The sequence below is a fragment of the Colias eurytheme genome, chromosome 25, assembly GCF_061535395.1.
Source record: "Colias eurytheme isolate Ceu_HAF_F1 chromosome 25, ilColEury1 Martin Lab GWU primary, whole genome shotgun sequence".
NCBI lineage: Eukaryota > Metazoa > Arthropoda > Insecta > Lepidoptera > Pieridae > Colias > Colias eurytheme.
In genome coordinates this window covers 6,436,703-6,458,224 of record NC_143004.1, presented here as the reverse complement: position 1 = coordinate 6,458,224, position 21,522 = coordinate 6,436,703, and the positions used below count along the sequence as shown (strand labels likewise).

Below are 21,522 nucleotides of genomic sequence, written 5' to 3'. Positions count from 1 at the left end.
TTGCTTTCATCACAACCACACAACCACGGTGTTTTCACATAATATTGTTCGGATTTAAACACACGCGTATATGTTTTCGTTTTTGTCGTACATTTTTGCGTAAGGTCAAGTTCAGGCCGTGGCAGTTCCTTAGCTTTCAATTCAAGCCGAATTTGTAACGTTTTAACACACTTTTTAATGAACGCCACATTATAATTGTTCATTTTCACACTCACAAGTAATACTGATAACTACAGACTATTTCAACACGTATCTTATGATTTTAATTACAAAATTCCCGAATTTGCATTCGCGCGCGTGCATTGAAGTTGACTCGAGAGTCGAGTGTTTGTTTATAATATAGAGAGTGGCAACATCGCTGTCCTGTGTACGGGCGCCCAGGCGCGGCGGTAAAAACGAACCGGCAACGTTTGCGGGAGCGGCGCTCCGAATTTTGCTATTTTTCCATAGAAAATCTTCTGTTTCACGCGCGCAGGGCACTGGCAAACCCTCTCTTTCACTCCTATTGGATTTCGTATTAGGAAATGTACTAAATGTTTTTTTCATTGGAGCGCAATCGTGAGCGCTCCGCTTCGCGCGTTACTGTATAATGCAGTAGGTATTATTCAGGTGTATGGAATGATGGATATATTCATTGGTATTGACAGTAGTTTTTTACGATTACGATTGATTTTAAATAGTAATAATTAATATTAATAATGAAATTAAGGAGTATGATTTTATTATAATTATTTATGGGAGTTCACTGCACCAGCGCTCCTTAGGGCGAGCCGCCTCTGGTAACTTATACACTGTAAATCAATACTTTGATCTTGTAATAGTTAAAATCTATTTAAAAGTGCAACTTTGTAGTTAGGTACCAAATCCAAGTCTCCAAACTAGGTACCAAGTCCGAAGTCCCATGTACAAAGTCCCATGTACAAAGTCCCATGTACAAAGTCCCATGTACAAAGTCGCATGTACAAAGTCCCATGTACAAAGTCCCAGGTACAAAGTCCCATGTACAAAGTCCCATGTACAAAGTCCCAGGTCCAAAGCCCCAAGTCCTAGGTCCCACAAGCAGCGGGGTCCCACACTTAGGCGTACATCTACCCTTACTCCTTAGCCTACGCGTCGCGCCTACAGCGTCGCGCGTTACACGTATGTATGTATGTATGTATGTATGTATTGTATAATTACTCTAATTGTAGCTTACTTGACTATGCGTTGCGGCCGAGTCGCTCACGATGATATGAGCTGTGGATTTTAATAGAGAATTAAGTTAAAATTTATAATTTTATATATTTTTCGACGTAACTTTTAGCAAAAATGGACAACATTCCAAAATCGATCAGTAGTTTACTTGAAAAATCATAAGTTTTTTGTAATATGAGTTAAAACGGGCGAATAATAATTAAATATTATTTTTAATAATTAACTGATCAACATTATTTCCTATATAAAACAAAAAACATTATATAGAATTCGCAAAACCAACAAAATTATAAACACATGCAAATCAACCAAAAATAAAGCAAAAAAACAATCTACCTTAATAAAAAGCGGGCGTAAATCCATTCCATTTGTATCGCGGATATTTAAAAAAATTATATTCTTGTAATATATTATTATTGTAATAATATGTCCTTTATAAAACTATAGTAATAGTTAACTCTACGTAGACTACACTCCGCTTACGCCTAACATCTTAAATACACTGCAACAAAAAGAGAATAATAAATTAATATGAAATAAAGCATCAAAATAATATAATGATAATTAAAAAAAGAGAAAAAATATAAAACATTCATTCTGAAAGAAAAAGTGATGATGAGACCTTAAATTTTCTTGTTACGTCCGTCTCTGGCAAATACTGCATGTTACCATAGATATGAATAGTAAAAAGTTAAAAAGTTAAGTATTTGTTTTGTTAGTTTATGGAACACCCACTTGATGAAGTTCTTTTTGTGCTCGAAAGTATAACATATTAGTAACATTTAGTATGACTTTTTTTCTTATTATTTGCATACTGACCGACTTAACAGCCACCATTACAAAGTATCTATGTTGATTGATATAAAGATTGGTAACTATTGGAAACTTTTGTGACCTTTTTTCCTATTTTTCGTTTTAACATAATAATAATTAGTTTTTTTTTCCTATTTATCTTTGCATACTGACCGACTTAACGGCCACCATTATTGTCTCTATGTTGATAAATGATAATGATTAATATAAAGATTGGTAACTTTTGTGACCTTTTTTTCCTATTTTTCGTTTAAACATTAACATTCAATTAGTTTTTGTTTTTATTCCCATAAATACTGACCGACTTAACGGTCGCCTTGATGAAGTCCTTCTTGTGCGCGAGGTCGAAGTCCGGATAGTGGCTGTACACCTGCTTGCACACAGTCTTCATCGTGATCTGCTCCAGATTAGCGCCCTCCAGGATCTGCTTCACGTACTTCTTTATCTCCTCGTCCTGTACAAGTGGACGGTATTAAAAAACTATTTTTTTACATTTATAAATATATTTTTTCAAATTGCGTTAATTCGTGAAAATTTACTTTTATTAAATTTGATTTTATAGAATATAGGTACGCCTCTCAATCTTGGAAAAACGAATATATCCATATTATTTTTATATCTATGATTGTAATCATTAAGTGTGGATTGTAATCCATACTTAATTTAACTAGCTGACCCGACAGACGTAGATCCTATCTTCACGCAAATTGTTAAACCCGTGATATTTATAAGGCCTGTATGTTTTCACGTATTATTAATTGCTGGCGCAAATTTCTTGAGTTTTTCTTTGATAAAATCCTAATGTTAAACCTGTAAACCTGACGACAGCATTGTCGAGGCTAAGCTGTTCTGAAACTAAATAAAATATATTATATACGTACAGTAGGCGGTCGCTTCCCCTTCTTATCAGCAGGGGTATCAGACTCATCGTTGGACTCTTCATCGCTGGGCTCCTCCTCCTCGCTACCTTCACCGGATTCTTCATCAGAGGAAGCCTTCTTGCTCTTTTTAGCCGGTCGTCCTACTGGCTTGGCGCCGCGCTTCTTTGCTGTTTTGATGAATAAATAAAAAAAATGTTGTGTGGTTTTATGAAACCACGGTAAAAGTGAAACTGTTCGAACGGTTCCGAACACTGCTTTGTGTAGCGCATGTCGCGTGACGGTCGGCTGCCGAGTAGGTATACCTACTCGGCAGCCGCGATACACGCGACATGCGCTACACAGACCAAAAAGTTTGAGACGATGTAATAAAAGTTTCACTTTAAAAGTTAAAAATTCTTTGTAAATTTTATAATTATAAAAAATTCGATTCCCAGGCGGGATTCGTACCCGCGTCGTATTTATAAAGCATTAAAATGCCATAACACCAAAATATCAAATTCAATAAATTTTTTTAATGATACATATTTTACATTTTGTAGTAATGAAGTCTCTGACTTTCAAACTAGGTTAACACCTGTATATCAGGAGTCAGCATACATTATTATTAAATGAAAACGATTTGCAATATCTAAATAATTCTTGCAATATGAAAGAATTGAAACTTCTAGTCTCCATAAAGGCTTGTATGGTTAATACTTGACAGACCTCTCCATACTATAAAGACCATCTTAACAACCATAAGCAACACACATTTATTAAAATTGTCAATTCTATATTATCAACAATTTTTAACCAATGATTATAACATATTTTACTCAGTTAAAAACATAATAAGTAAGGAAATAGGTGTGTCCCTTAGACACATAAAACTGAAAGAATAGAATAAATTCGATTGCTCCGGCGGGTCACGAGTGGCTGAGTTGGTCAGGCATCCGCTCCGGAATGGCGCGAAAGGATGCGGGTTCGAGTCCCGCCTCGTGATCGAATTTTTTCTATTCATTATAAATTTATATTTATAAAGCATTTGAATGCCATAAAACAAAAATATCAATTTCAAAGAAATATAACGAACCGGGCGGCGAGGCGGGTTTCCGCTTGGCGGGCGTGGCCTTCTGCGACTTGGCGACTGCGCCCTTGCGGCCCTTCGCTACTGCACCCGGTCTGCCGCGCTTCGCCTTTGGCTCCTACACGAAAATTGAAATAAATTAGTAATTTATATTCAGATAGCATAGTTCTCTTTAATTGTGTAAATAAAGCAGTTTTTCTTTTTTTATTCCACTTTTCAGCATTCAGTCAGTAGTGCCTGTTAATGGTTTTTTTTTTATTCTATAGCATGTTACAAATACATAAAAAACAATTAAATTATTACAAATAGTGCAAATTTATCTTAACGCAACAATTTACATTAGAAACAAAATTATTTTTTCCCCATTTCATTTAAGATTATCCAACGATTGTTCAATTAAAGAAATGTATTGAGGCCTAGAAAACATTTGTATTTCATAGTAAAATCTTTTACTCTTTTAAGGGCCGATTTTTCAATGCTTGGATAAAACTTATCCGTCCAATAAAGTATTACACGATAATATTAAAATGTCACGTAAACTGTCAAATAGGGGCAATTAGAATACGTTTTTAAAATGGTAGTTTTATACATTATTCGACGAATAAGTTTTATCCAATCATTGAAAAATCGGCCCTAAAAATATAGAAAATGGTCTGTTTATTTTTTTTTAATCTGCATAAATAATAATAAAAATCACATACATCAGACTCCTCCCCCTCGCTGCCCGACTCCCCGGCTCCATCGCTCTCACTCTCCGACTTGTCGCTTTCTTCGTCACTTTCGGACTTTGCCTTGCGACCGCGACCTCTGCTTGCAGCCTATAGAATAATATTATATTGCTTTAGGGATGGAAATAGAACTTTAAATTGTAACATTTAGAAGCGAAAATGATTTTGCCGTGACAACGTAACGTCTTATAATTTTATGGTCTTTATGTATTTTCGATAATTTTTGAGTCAAAAAGTTCTATTTTTATTTAAAAATAAAGGAATGTTTCCTTTCAGCAAAATTTGCTCACTCCAGTATTTCAAGTACTTTCCCTCCAGGGCCCAGCGAAAATTTCCACACTGTATAAAAACTAAATATATTCTATAGTCATACCACACCCCGGACACTCCATACAAAATTATCGTTTTGACAGTCACACTGTAGAGAGTGCAAATGTGTGTGTTAACGCTTTAGGGTAGGCACATTTGTGACTAGCGTAAAAAAAAAGTCGCGTTTTTCTGATGAAATACATCCATAAACAGCACAATATCTAACCATTTTCTACGAAAAACGATAATCACAAATCGTTTGCGTTTGCTTCGTTGCGTATCGTCCTTGCAGAAAAATGCGGACCATTTTTAGCGTGATCATGCGGGGTGAGGTAAGTGTTTAATTGTGGCGGGAGGCGGAGAGTGTCCGTTCTTTAGCGTTTAGCTACTATTATGTATTCTATGGTCATACCTTCCCGCTAGCGCGTCGTCCCCTGGCCTTCTTCCCGCGGCGCCCCGGCTTGCCCCCGGAGCGACGGCGGCCGCTGCTCTTGCGCTTACGACCAGCACCACCCGCGCCTTCACCGCCCTCGGGATCGAAGTCAGAGTCCGCTTCTGAACCACTCGGGTTAAATGAACCCTGAGAACAATTGTCGAGTTAAACTTGTACAAGTATTATAAACTAGCGGTCAGCCCCGGCTTCGCCCACGTATTCAAAGAAAAACCCGCATAGTTCCCATTCCCGTGGGATTTCCGGGATAAAACCTATCCTATGTGTTAATCCACGCTGCCCTCTATATGTTTCATTGTAATCGGTTCAGTAGTATTTGCGTGAAAGAGTAACAAACATCCATACATCCATACTTACAAATTTTCGCCTTTATAATAGTAGTAGGACTAACGGTCCGCCCCGGCTTCGCCCGTGGTACATATTTTGCAATAAAAAGTAGCCTATGTTCTTTCTCAGGGTCTAAAGATTGTCTGTGCCAAATTTCATCAAAATCGGTCCAGTAGTTTATGAGCCTATTCATTACAATCAAACAAACAAAGTTTTCCTCTTTATAACATTATTGTAGATTATTGTAGACTAGATGCGCTCCGCGGTTTCACCCGCGTGGTTCCGCTCCTGTTGGTCTTAGCGTGATGATATATAGCCTATAGCCTTCCTCGATGAATGGGCTATCTAACACCGAAAGAAATTTTCAAATCGGACCAGTAGTTCTTGAGATAAGCGCGTTCAAACAAACTCTTCAGCTTTATAATATTAGTATAGATTATAAATTTATACAAATAATAAAGATCACTAGCTGTGCCACGCAGGTCGGGTTGAACGAGCACTGGCAAAATGATCGACTAATTAATTATTCATTTTATTCCATGGGTCTATACAATTTCTAAACGACCTGTAATAAATGTTATTAAAAAAAATAAACTAGTACGGTTGCGCGGTTTCACCTGCGGACGTGGGCAATACCAAGTATTCCTATAGCTCATGTGTTATTTTGATGTACATAACCTATATTAGGGCGGCCGTACACCGCTTCAAGCAGTTGAGACAGACGACGGCTTAACGTCGACCTCTGGGACACCCTGTATTTGTCCTCACAAATTTTCGCACATGTAATAGTAACTAAGATAATACCTCCATTTCAATACTTGAGGCTGGTCTTAGAGGCATGCTGACAAACGAAACAGTCCTCGGATCACAGACACAATAGAAAATCTATTGTGTCTCGGCCCGATCGGGCCGCTCGGTGGTCAATGGGTTAAACCGTAGTAAAGTGGTATCGGACCGTCAACATAATATACAATTATTATATGCATGCATTACTCATTTTTGAGTCAATATTTTATCTTTTACCTTTTACTATCGCTATGATCATTATTTTCAACAATAAAATAATAAAAGTAATAATTTATTGCAAAAAAAAAACAATATTTACTTACATCTGAATCCTCTGAACCCTCATTAGTCGGTTTTGGTCCTTTAACTTTTGTTTCTGGATCTGTTTCATACTCTTCATCTGAATAGCCTGTCAAAAATTATGTAACGGTGTGATAAGTAAATAAAACTGTTTTTTTTTTCTATCAATGTATCTACACCTTTTTACTTATAATTATAATATCATCTACTTATAAGGAATTGTGAAAAGAGATACATATTATGTCCTTCCTATAAGTTAGTATAATCCGAAATGGATGGAAATTATTCAACTGCTGCTTCGCGGTCAAAGATCAAATGATCGGCACGACATCACCACACGTGTTTTCAAGCAAAAAATCCGATCACTGATGAGTTGCATTAGAGCAACACATCTTTGGGATTATTCAATGATGGCTGTATTCAATGAAATGGCAAAAATTCACATTTTAATTTGTTAAGTCGAAAGAATTCGGCCAGATAAAATAGATGACATTGTATGTGCGGGGATTGCTAATCCTGAAACCGACCCAGATCGACATGGTGTTGTAACCACGAATATGATTCATGTACCGTGTGGCAACATCAACTGCCAATCACCAAGCATGGTCGACAGCAAATGTTCCAAAAGGTATCCACGAAAATTGACGGTAGAGACCATCACAAGGAACGACGATTACCAACTGTATGAGCGTCGATCACCCGATGATAGTGGTAGACAATTACAACTTTAGTGAAAGGAAACGATTTCGTGGTCGACAACAGTTACGGAATGAAAAGAGTTAATCAGAGTGCATCCCAAGCTGCACAAAATAGTGTTTGAAATTATTAAGTAATTATTGTTTTTTAATCTATTTTTATATTTGTCATTCATCGTAATATTTATTGTGTTATATTCACAAAACCTAAATTAATTCAGCTAAAAGGTAAAGGACCGCTAGATGTATATTAAGAATGTAAGTATTTAAGGATCATGTAAGTATACTATTTACTGAGTGAGTTTATAAGCAGCTGTGGTATTTTATAAGTGAGTTATCTATATACATATATAAAAGTCGTGTTTGTTCTACTAACACTTATAACCCTGTCTCTCTGTCTCGATCTGCTGGACCAATTTCCATGGTTTTCGATTTGTTGGATTTGTCTCCAATAGCATAGAAGAATAAATCGTCAAAACAACACTAGTGCTTATACCTCGGTTGCCCAGAATAGCAGAATAAATTCTTAAAAACAACGCTAGTGCATACATACCTCGGTTGTGTATCTTAACGGCGGCGGACCGTCTCGGCCTGCCGCCCGGCGTGGCGGTAGCGGCGGGCGGGGCGCGGGCCACGCCGCGCGCGTGCGGCGAGTTCGCTGTGGGGCACTGCAGGAACCCCACTAGCCGCGCGCCCAGTTCCGACGGACCGCCTGTTCAGATATATTAATTAGATACGGGAGAACACGCGTGTTTCTACGACGCATGGTTAAAAAAATAGCAGCCACCGATGACCGACCACAAGTGGCGACCACCGGCCACAAGTGGCTGTGTCGCGCGCTTCAGCTACTTTTGTAGCTGCGTCTAGCTTCTCGTGGCAGCGTTTGTGGCTGTGGCCCGTGGCTCGAGTGCGGCGACGGTAAATGATGGATAATTGAACGTGATTTTTATAACTTTAAATCCGCATTTATCTGTACTTTGATAATCTTCATCAACACTTTATAACAATTGAAAACTAAGTAACTATCAAAAAAAAAAGAAAAATCGGGATATTTTTTTTGTCAGTGAAATTTAATATACTTACTTCTACTATCACTACATAACTTTTCCCCTACCTTTTTTATCCAAATCGAGCATTTCGCACATAGTACGCAACTGCTTGGGCTCCATCTTGGTTGTTTCCTCCAACTTCGCCTTATAGTCGCCCGAGCCGATCGCCCACTCGTAGCCCTTGAACTTCTTAATGTTGCGCTTTACGTTGCGGTCCAGGCATAATTGCTGTTTAGAGACATTTATATCATTATTGAAATGTTTTTGGGATGAATAAATGTATATAATGATGATTGTATATGTAGAACTTTTCATACAAAGACAAGCAACCGCTTGTGGATCTATATATCTGTAGTAACTTTATCGTATTCACTAATAACTAATAAGTCTCATTTTTAATTACCTATTTAAATTTTCAAATTAAAAAAAAAAAAATATTCCATAGTTTTTAGAGAATTCTCATTTCAATTTTTTCATGCCCATATATCTTTCATCATTACTTAATTATTAGATAACACTATTAATTGCAAAGTCCAAAATTACCGAAACAACACCAATATCCAATAACCAATACAACTATAAACTTTTTTTACACATTATTCTAGCTGTTCTATCAGATCGATTATTACAACAATATCATTATTCTCTATCACTTGATGCACAATAAAAATAAACAGTACAGTAAAAGTAGAGTCAAATACCCTAAAAAGTTAAAAACTCGCACCCTAAAAGTATAAAGTCGAATACCCTAAAGACATTTTATATGAACATTAATATACACTACTATCTCACCCCATACAAATATTGGTGCAATATCTTCTGGTCCTGCGTCTTGAAGCGAGACAGCGACACCTCAACGTTGCTAATGTGACCGAGCGGTATTCCCTTGCCGGCCGGCAATGGTACTGGCGGTTCTGTTGGCTGGATATTGTATTACAATTAATAACTAAAACTTGGTTATATAGAACAAACAAAATACTTTTGTAATATTTTTGAAGTGAAAACTTCTTTAGCGGCGTTGAGCACTTTTTCTGTAATGGGTAAAAAATCTTAAACTCGCGTCAGAACACGTGACCTGATCGAAAAAGCGTAAGACGGATGGAGAGTCCAGCTATCCCCTCTCTACTACGCGCGTTTTCACTTCTGCCGGCACTCTCGGAGTGCAACCCGTCTTTTTTTTTAAACTTACTAACATTTCTTTTATCCCCTAATACATTACAAGTTCAAATTGTATTATTTTTAACTCATACAATAACAAACATTAATGGCAAACAATCTAACAATATTTAAAGCAATTTACATAACTAGGTTCACAAAGTATTTTCTATAGTTTGTATTTACGCGAGTATTATACATTTAGAAATTAAAGATCATCAATTTTTCAATGAACGCCAAGACGTATAACATCTTAGTCTCCCCGTGACCACGCTCGCTGCAAAATATGCGACACGTCGGGTAAATAACATCATGAATAAATCGCGTTTTAAATCCGTTAAAATCGTCTAGGTTCACAAATATTACCTCCTTCTTGGGCTTCGGTTTGGGCGCCTCCTCTTCCTCCTCCTCCTCTTCTTCTTCCTCCTCCCCCTCCTCCTCGCCCTCCTCATCCTCCTCGCCCTCATCCTCGCCGTCCTTCGGCTTCTTTGCCATCTTCTTTACTCTGTAGTGATATTTGATATTAGATATTGGTAATGGTAAAATAATTATTCAATCAGTATTCATATAAACTAGTATGCCTATCATATACTATTAGTCTGGGATACATCGCCCATTTTTGCAAGTGATTACTATGAAGCTAATTTTTCGTGAGTAGCTTTATTTTGATGAGATGCCCAATAATTTCATGAACGAAACTCTCGATTGTGGTAGCTTACAGAGGTAACAAGGATAAAATTTTTTGATTTGACGGTTCTCAAATATTTATTACGCAATTTGTAGGACAATATGTCTGTTGAATTATATAAGTATTAAATAAGTGAAAATAAAAAAATCAGCTGGTTACTAATCATTTATGATGACTTCGTTATCGATACACATTGGAAAGGGGGACTCTTTGATCAAACCATAGATTTTGTAGGACAAATATTTTTTCGAATAATTTAGATAATTATCTTGAGATTGAACAAAAAAAACATTCAGTTAGTAATTAATATTTGAGAACCATCAAATCAAAATATTTTATCCTTGTTTCCTCTGGTAGCTACCACAATCGAGAGTTTCATACATGAAATTATTGGGCATCTCATCAAAATAAAGCTACTCACGAAAAATTAGCTTGATAGTAATCACTTGCAAAAATGGGCGATGTATCCCGGACTATATCCGTAATCCGTATAATAATAACCCAACCTTAAAATAATAATATCAATAAAAAATCTTATAGTTTGTGAGTGTAATAAAGTTTTCTTTCAAGTTCTATTTCACCTTATAGAAACGTTCTGAAAATTGTTAACTATATCATCATAATCTTTAAAAACTTCCACATAACTCAATTATCTTTATAGCAAACTTCTACTGGCAGTAATAAAAACATTACTCAAATCGATCTAGCCAAATCTGCGTGATGCCATGAACAATAGAAATAGGCTCATTTCTATATGTATTATAGTTATAAAGATATCTTACTTGGCTTTAGGTTTCTTCTCGTCATCCTCCTCTCCCTCATCCCCTTCCTCCTCCTCCTCTTCATCCATTTCTTCATCCTCTTCATCTTCCTCTTCTGTGTCCTTTATTTGGAACAAAATACATAATGTTCAATATTGCCAATATAGCACATTATTTTTTATTTAATAAATATTTACGTCTATTATTATGTTCAAAAACACATTCATAACATATAATATCGATACGATATGGTCTATGACACAATTAAGAAAAAAAAAAAAGATTTCTAAACAAACAAGATGTTCACGAAATATGTTTATTAATTCTAGACTTTGCGCCAGTAGCAAATTACTTGGTAGACAAAAAAAACTTTGAATACAGAATGTTGAATGTTGTATCGACTATTATATTTTATAACATAATTTATACGATGTTTTTTTCACACTATATTTGACGGCAAATACAAACATAATTTCAGTATAAATAAGACAAAATTAAAGATACATGCGCATTTTAACATATTATCAACATACCTCTTTTTTAGGTTTCTTCTTGGCCGCTGGCTTTTTAGCTGCCTTGTCGTTTTCCTTCACGTCTTCTTTGTCATTCTCCTCATCATGAGTTTCGCCATTTTCCTCCTTTTAAATTAAATTAACTTAAAATTACTTATCTTTAATCCATAATTTTATTCATGTTTTATAGAGACAATTCTAAAAATATTTACAAAAATTCCGGTTTTGATTCGAAATTTCTTGGCGTCTGATTGCAAGAGCGCCCGATTAACCTGATTTATTGTCAGGCTTGATATTTAAATGTTCAGTCTTAACATGTGGCATAAGCAAACCAAAATTAATAATTTTTTCTTAAACTTAAAAAGCTAAAATGTAAAGACAAATACTTTTCACAGATCCGAGAAAATTAAGTCCCATTCATAAATTACTTCACATTTACCTACATCCGTAAAAATCGTTCAGTTAATTTAAATAAATTACCATAGCAATAAAACCATATTTATATAATGTGCATTTATTGTTTGCTCATTATCATTTACAATAACATATTAGTTAATACGATTATTATGAAACATAATCGGCTATTTGTGAAATCAAATTATTATTTTGTCATCAAAATTGTGTTGAACTTATTCTGACATGGCGAATTATTTGCTTGCATAATTTTGTTGTGTTCAAAGTGTTTATTTGTGTTATTATGTTAATTGTTTCAATCGACATTAAATTCCAAAACAAGGTTTAAGCGATACAATTTAACAGGGTGGTTGATGATTTTATCAAACAAATAAATATTTGTGACGATCAAAATATAATAAATGCGTAAGTTCGGATGCTTTTTACTCAATTCGCGCGTAACCTCAAACCAATTTTGATGAACTGATATGCAGTAACTATTGTAGGTTACCTACTAGAATAAAATACAAACTATAGAAACACTAGATTTCCGCCCGCGGATTCGCCCGCGTTTTCAAAGGAAAACCCGCATAGTTCCCGTTCCCGTGGGATTTCCGGGATAAAACCTATCCTATGTGTTAATCAAAGTTACCCTCTATATGTGTGCTAAATTTCATTGTAATCACACAAGTTTTTACGTGAAAGAGTAACAAACATCCATACATCCATACAAACTTTCGCCTTTATAATAGTATTAAGATCAGCGTGTTCACATGATCTTATCTTCGGATGCGGGTCAACCCGGGAACATCAGCTTTCTACCCTTATTATTTTTAGTTATAAAGTAACACCTACGTTTATAATGCTTTGATATCAGTGAAAGAAGCAAACCTTTTTCAAATCTGCATCCGGTTTCGAATCCTTTTCATCTTTAGAGTCTTCACCGCCTACATCATCCTCTTTTCCATTTGCTGTTGTTGATTTAGCGTCACCTATTATACAAAGAAATAAGCATATAAATAACAATCAAAAGAACTGTTATTTTATTATTAAATCAAAATTTTGACTCAAAATATTCAATAATTTAAAAAGATGACGAATTTTTTTTCTGGATTTATTAATTCATATTCATCATTCAAATAGGGATACATGAATAATAATTTATTAAAAATTACTTATTTAATTAAAACACATGCGATTCAGTGATACCAAAACCAAACACAAAAGTGACACACAATAAAGCAAATACAATTTGTTAGTTAGGTACAATAGTTTTAGATGGGGAAACCAACGGGTGTTGGAAAAAATGCAGTCAATATAAAAACAGATAAGAAGAAATCAGGAAAATGCTAAGTACTACATCGGTCTTATCACTTTATATAATATTTTTCATTAAATAAATGAAACTTATCCCTAAATTTCTGAAACAAAAACTTTCAGGACCAACTATTTATTATTTACATCTACTTTTTCAATTCCAATTAAATTAATTGTTTACGTGTAACAGGTATCATTAAATGTTAATATCGTATTAACTTTGAAAATGATAAGAGCATGACTTATACAGAATGGGACAAATTGTAAATTGAAAACATACAGTTTATACTTTTAAAAGAAGCAACCAATTTGGATATACGTATTATGCCTTTATGTTTTGTTGTCGAAAATATATTTGAATGACGCAAATATTATATGTACATGGAAAATGGAAAAAACATGAAATCAATTAAAACGCAAGCATGAAAACTTGATTAGATATAAGCTTACACCATTCAATTTCCTATTCTTAAAAATTTTATTATCCTAAAAGCTGTTATATCCTAGGGATCTAAAATCAATCTTTTCTATTGACCAAATTTACTAGACTGCCACTCGAAAGATTGTAATCACTAATCACGCTTATATCAGAGGCCCGAAGCTAACGCGGATCAGCATGGCCGTGGCTATGTAATGTGTATTTATAAAAAGTTGTAAACGCACAAGCCGGATAGCTCACGATAAACTGGTTATGTGACGTCGTACCCATTGTAACTTAGATCACGAATGTAGTAAATTAAATTTACGACAAATTGGGCTTAGTTTGGGTAGTACTGTAAGCCGTGGTATGGTACTAGGTATATCGTTACGAATTACATGATTGAATTGTGACTTAACTACTCGAGTCTCGATTTGAAATTACTCAATTATTGTACTGCTTTGATATAAACACGTGATTTTCTGAATGCAAAGTCGGTTTAACACACTGGTTTAAGGATTAAAAATATCCACAAAACTAAGTTTTAGCTTGATATAGGTCGTCGCGTCGCGTCGCAAAGAAACATAACCTACGTTGGCAATCTTATTAGGAGAATATTTTTAAAATTGAAGATTATTGTTTTTTTAGTAAATTATATAAGAATTAAGAGCGCAGTGCCAGTTAAAAAGATCGTAATAAATATATTTTGATGAATGTTCCCCTGGCAACCTCAAAAGGTGGAAATCCCTAATTATAGACGTAAGAGATCAATATTTGCCAAATTTAGATGGCTCCAATGGCAACAGTTATATTCCATGAATTCCTCAGATACATATATTATTTTCCTTGGTACACAAATGTATAAGTACTGTGGCCCGCGGTTTTACCCGCATTGCTCCGCTCCTATTGATCTTAGCGTGATGATTTATAGCCTATAGCCTCAATAAATGAGTTATCAAACACTGAAATAATATTTCAAAATCTACCAGCAGTGCCCGAGATTATCGCGTTCAGGCAAGCAAAGGTACAAACTCTACAGATTTATTATATTAGTACATATTCTGAATATAAATTTCGCAAGTGACCTGTCACAGCGGTAAAAACATCGCGCGTCCGAATCCAAAAGATTGTTTGGTTTACCAACTGCATCATGAAACCGTGTTAAAGGTTATTAACCTTTATTAAAACAGCTATGACACGAGTAATCATCATTACGATTATGGATTATAAAATTAAATGTTTTGTTTGATAGTGCCGCTACAATACCGTTATCCTTCCTTCTTATGTGAGTCTACTTGGATTAGGTTTTCTACCCATATTATTGTACTAGGATTATGTTCCTTATGTTATGCCTTTTTTTTACTTTTAGAAAAACAATTGGAGGGACACATCCAGAGTCTACATTATAGAAGTTGATTACTTGGTTGGCATTATAAATCTTAAAGGTATTCCAGATAAATTAATGCATTACCATATTTCAAATCTACATAGGATCATACTAAATGAGTAGAAAGTTGCGACTGAACCGACGAAAGACCTTTTGGCAACACAAACATCGTTTTAATTTAAATAATTTGCACTGCCCAAGTCAATGAAACGCATTTACAAGTCCACGTATATTCGTACAAAGTGGAGAAAGATTAACAACGCATCGCAGAATTGAATTTCATGAATGCGAGCGAAAAGCTATCACTTCATTCACACTGATTTTGGTTCAATGAAGAACGGCCCGGTAACTACGAAAATATAATAAAAAATCATCTAAAATTTTGCTTTGTTTTGTAGATCTAATATTATCAATTAAAATGCACTATCAGTGTTCACACATATTGATGTTGATAAGTATTTTGTATCTTTAGTTAGTACGGGTCCTATTCAGGTACCTGCCGCAGATTTTAAGTGTTTCCTCCACGCATTACGATAATACTTCTTTCATTCATATTAGTCGAATATAGGTTTTATCGCGGTTCATTGTTTGAAACACATATGATGCTTTATTAGATGGGGATAAATCTTAGTAGGTAGCTACATAATTTTGAGTTCCTTCTTAGAATTCGTAAATAATAGAAGAAATAATAGAATACAATTACGACAATAATACCTTGTTAATTGGTGAAATATTTCTTTCGAAAGAGCGAGGTAAGAATAGATAAGGTTTTCCTTAGCAACATCCGATTTCTAATATAAAAGTAAGAGGGCGTTCATTTTGTACCGCTTAATATTATAGGAGTATTTTCAGATGAAAATTCTTCGTATAGAGCTTTTAGTTATAGGACTTCTGTGTGTGTAAAAATTAGTGTCTTCAGACGTTTATAAAAGTTAGAAATTAATAGGTGTATGATAGTTTTTGTTCAACATATTTTTTCTCTGGAAATGCTGTTCGCAAAATTACTTACTCGACAAAGGCATCAATAAATAGTTGAGTAAATGTAGACGGTAGAACTGGGATATCTCATATCTTCCGTAGTGCCTTTATTATTAAAATCACTGCAAATTTCAGTGAGATGAAAATTTAATGTCGCTATAAACATAACACAAGGACTTGCATTAGGAATAAGGTTACGTTTTATATTGATCTTTAATATCACATATAAGTTATCACAAAAAACGTATGGCATTATCTTGTCTAGGAAGTGAAAAAATCAGTGTAGTTTCTTGGCTTGAAATGGACGAACTAATGCAAGCCATAGTACCTATTAGGAGAGCTTTGTCGATTTCCGTTAGAAACAACGCATAAAATATTCACAGTAATGAAGAATAGGCAATTAGCAATGAGTAATCCATTACATAAAAGGAATATATAAGAACTCTGTTACTAAGCTGAACAATAATTTGGCTAGTTAGGACTTAGGATTAAATACGTCTTTTGAGCTTTCATTCGCGTTTAGTTCAAGAATAGCTATATTATAATACCGGTGTGACAAATTAGAGCATTAACCTCCATGTATGCCAACACTCAATGCTCGGCAATTTACCTTCTTTACGGGAAACGGGAAAAGGGGAGATAAAAGTATTTTACCTGCGTTTTAAGAATTTCAAATGAACTTACTGTTTACATGTAAATAAGACTCTATACTCTAGAGAATATAAGTCTTGACAAAATAGGAAATACACGCGAGCTGTAATGTGGTATGGTGGAACTAATAAAGTACAATAATTTTGTTTTCGGGTAGAAAAGCTGGAAAAGCAAGTCCTAAAATTATTTGACTTCGAAATACCGCGAAGTTAATACTTTACACTACAGTATTGAGTGATAAATGAAAGTTACACGTATACCTACGTGTAGGTACCATTCAATTTTTTTTAAGTCAAACATTATTTTTATAAAATAAATAAAATAAAAACAATGCCTTGCATTCTGATAAAGGACTCAACCTAAAAAATATTATCTACCACTAGCAAATTGAAACAGTTCACTAATCGAAAAAATACCATTTTCCCTACGTTCACAAAAAAGCAAATACATATACATAGTGCTAAATTTATCAGTACTTATAATAATAAAAATACGAGTAATAAGCGAGTCGCGAAGATCGCTGATAACGTGGCCACAACAATAACTTTGACTGATAACACTCAGATATCGTGTAGACACTTGATATTCCGTTGAATTAATTAAATTTACGGGAGCAGATGTAGTATCTGCTTGCTTTTGATAATGGACGCTTTCATATTTATTGAGAACTAGCTTTCCGCCCGCGGCTTCACCCGCGTTTTCAAATAAAAACCCGTTCCCGTAGGATTTCCGGGATAAAACCTATCCTATGTCCTTTCTCGGGTATCAAAATATCTCTATACCATATTTCAAACAAATTGGTTCAGTAGTTAAGGCGTGATTGAGTAACAGACAGACAGACGGAGTTACTTTCGCATTTATAATATTAGTATGGATTTGGGAAGTCAATTTTAAACTGTATTATTTTAATTCATTGATAAGTTTATTGTATGTTAACAGAGCAACGGTCAAATTTTAGTTTTTTCAGTGTCAATAAACTTGTAATGAACGCTTCTATTTTAAGTGATTGCTATTTTATATAAGAAAAATGCCTACTCTATGTTCAACACAGTTTGATTAAAAAAATGGAAGACGAATAACGATAAAATTGATTTCCGTTCCTATGTACCAAATAAAATTAATTAAGCATTATATAATATTTATACAATACATGCAATATCGTATACAGGGTGTCCCGCAATCGGTATACTAAGCGCGAAGGGGCTTGTAGTTTTGCGGGTAAGCGAAAAGTTAGGCGGGTTGCTTGTTAGGGGTGTACACATAATTTTAAGAATTCAACTATTTGAAAAAAAAATGCGCCTGGAATTTTATAAGTATTTTTTACGTACTCAGCGTGTGCAAAACTGTAACCTCCTTTGAGCTTAGTAGACCGATGGTGGGACACCCTGTATAATAATACTGTTAGTCACAAAAATATGAAGTGCAGTAAGCATGCTGTGTACGAGATGACTATATTATATAATTGGAATAAAGATAAAAATAAAAACTAAGGAGCAAAATATGTATTCAAAATATGTATGAAACAGCAAATTTAAAAGCTTTCTTGAAAAATAATTTTATTATTAAATAGAAATTATCTGATTGAATCACTCCGTGCAGGAAGAATGAGATTTTTTTTTTAAACAAATATAGGTATTTCGATTACATTGAAGATTATTTTGAAACTTACCTTTTTGGATGATGAAAGTATAAATCAGTCGAATCCCATACACATTTACCCACACAAAACACAATCACAAAATGACAAGAGTGAAACACAATGTTTGAGTTCAATTACTTTAAATCATTATATTTTTTAATATTCAACATGTTTTCATATTTTCGTATTCTTATTTAATAAAATTCTTTAATTCATGAACATTTAAACAAAAGTTGAAAGCTCGAAAAAAAACGAGTTCGACAATTTTTTTTTTACCACAAAATAAATAATGATTCAAAGCAATTTTCTCCAGCTGCCCACAGGTTAGTCGCGATGTAGATGAACACATATCACGTCTGAAATAAAAACATTCTGGTTCTGACCTTCTGGCGGGTCTTTGCTGTCTGGTTGATCTACAGTCGCGTTACCTTGCCCGTCCGCCGACTCACCCTTGGAATCCTGCGACGATTCGTCTTCAGTCGTCTGACCGTCTCCCGCGCCAGACTTTTTGTCTTCATCCTGTGTAAATGGTCTGCAGTTTAATAGGGTGTTTAGGATGTAGGGAGTTAAGTAATTAAATTGTTAATTGCACTTTTATTATTATGTTGTGATTGCAATATTGTGGTTATATTTTTTAGAAATGCACATTGTGAGATTCATAATTTTTATGATAATAAATTAATTTGTGAAGTTCTTAGTTTTATTGTAAGACAGATTAGTATGTAATAAATAATGCTAACAATAATGTAATTAAGGGTTTTCTTTTGTATGTATATAATGTAAATCATGCATTTTTAAATTTTTTGCATCAAACTAATTTACAATAAATCCCCAAGAATCCAATATTAATTGACTTTTATACACACTTTTTTCTAATGAACAAATAAAAAGTGATAACTTATTTTACATTCACACAAATATTTCTTATCTTTTACCATAATAGGTACATTTTTACAAAAAAAGTACAGTCTCTTAAAAATCAATTAAGTTTGAAAGTGAAAGTTTAAATTACATAACAATGTCAAGGTCTTGTCCTAAATCTTTATTTTGGGAGTATCAGGTTTCAAGATTCTACCAGTTTAGTTTTTTTTACTGTACTTATGGTACTAAGTTTCAATTTTCTTCCTTAGTCTTAAATATAACATGTTATAAACAATATAGCGTTTTGGTCATTTTCTAAGTGTTTGGACACTTTTGTTAATTTCCTTATGAATATTGAGGCTTTATATATCTTTGGATTTTATTTACATTCTGATAAATAGGTTTATTAAGATAAAATCAATGCTGCGATGCAATATTATAAAACAATTAATAAGCTGAATAGTCATGTGAATAGGTTCTTTGAGCATAAGTTTTTTCTGTAGCAACTTTATTACAACCATATAACTAAGTTCTTTTGCAAAAATTAAAAACAAATAATGTAACCGTTTCTTTGGGGTTCATCATCGGAGACATATAATAAAACCAACAAGACTATTTCCTACATTAATTTTTTTCTATGTTATACAGGATGTTGTTTTCTATTCCAACCACCTGACATAACTTTTAATTTTTATAGTGATAAAGTTAAACACAAATTAGTTAATGTTTTTCAATGATTATTTTATGCAAATATATTTCATCATTCAAGGTGATGTATTAGGAAAAATTTTGGCAATGCCAATAATGTTTTATTAGTAAAATAGAAAATAGTCAAAATTATACATTCACAATACTATTTCGAAATTCATATCTGTGCAGAAATATCCAGTTAGTAAGGCAGTACAAGTCTAGTAAAATCCATTGGTTATATTCACGCCATTCAAATTTCAGCCTTATGTCAAACACAATAAGACTGATAGTTCAAGATTGTACAAATCTATACTACCGTGTTCTCTATGTAGAATACATATATACAGCTGTGTACATAGCAACTATATGCATAATCGAAATAAATATCTAAATGTATAGGTCATTTCACAAATTCATCAATAGTTACCATAATATTGCTAAATGCGCAGCAATTTCGATTCAATAGATGAGACGCAAAATTACGACTAGAAAAAGTATAGGGATCGAATGCAAAGGGCTCGCAGAACTGTCCTACTTTTTATTTACATTGGTCGGCGCGTATGGAACGAAAATAAGAAGGCGCGAACTCGCGCGCCAGTGTAATAACAACGTATCACGATGCCTTTGAATAGAAATTTCGCAAGAAATAAAATATCAAGGTCATGCGGATTTCCTATCAATGTCATATATATCGTGCACATTTAACAAAGACCCTGCAGCCAAATGCAAAGGGGCGGGGGTAGTAAAATAAGCGAAATACTGAAAATTATCCCATTAGAATCAGTTTCGATAACTGATTAATACTGCATTTGCAGTTTTTAATCCACATTATTGACTAAATTCACAACCCTCCGTGGCGCAGTTCCCGCGTTTCGCGGGAAGCAAACGTTCTGTCAGCCATGTTGAGACGCAGGCAAACATTTGTGATATAACACGGAAATAACATCACTTCACAGCTTGAATCGTCCTCAGTACATTCACACAAATATAAAGAAAATTATAACAATATCAAATTACACAACTATACCTGATTATCACTGATTTTTGCTTTATCGGTATCACCCGACATTTTTCCTACGAAGAAATTGAAAGCGAATTCCAAGCGTCTTCAAACACCGGACAATACAAATGCACGCACCCACAACATAGAAAAAAGTTTGCGTTCTGTTTCACAAGAATAATGCACATGCAGTTTTATGTCTTGGGAGTTTTATTCTCATAAATGCAAAGTATTAGGGAAAAATATCAATATAAAATGTATTTTGTTGTTATTAATGTTATACTTTATCTTGAAAATAAAATATAATAGAATAAAATATGTTTTGACGGTAAATTTCTGACCAATAATTTAATTTTTTTAAATCTTTCTCGTGCATAAATAATTCAGATGATTTTAATTTCTTTTTTTTAGTTTATATTTCAAATATTATTCTACGGTGCAGTATTTTATTATATTTGATTGCATTTGATAGC

The 21,522-nt window shown here is 34.1% G+C and overlaps 1 protein-coding gene across 1 annotated transcript; it reads right to left on the bottom strand.

Moving 5' to 3' along the window:
* Positions 1 to 785: 785 nt before the first annotated feature.
* On the bottom strand, positions 786 to 21,209 carry Dek (protein). The gene is made up of 17 exons (XM_090116468.1): positions 21,077 to 21,209; positions 18,882 to 19,017; positions 13,000 to 13,100; positions 11,737 to 11,841; positions 11,225 to 11,325; positions 10,121 to 10,259; positions 9,392 to 9,520; positions 8,665 to 8,827; positions 8,104 to 8,262; positions 6,879 to 6,964; positions 5,404 to 5,571; positions 4,656 to 4,772; positions 3,961 to 4,072; positions 2,889 to 3,055; positions 2,309 to 2,461; positions 1,531 to 1,696; positions 786 to 1,236 (listed from the first exon to the last, which is right to left on the bottom strand). The coding sequence occupies exons 1-16, from the start codon at positions 21,116 to 21,118 to the stop codon at positions 1,688 to 1,690; spliced, it is 1,887 nt and encodes a 628-aa protein (XP_089972594.1). The 5' UTR covers positions 21,119 to 21,209; the 3' UTR covers positions 786 to 1,236; positions 1,531 to 1,687.
* Between the last annotated feature and the right edge of the window lie 313 nt (positions 21,210 to 21,522).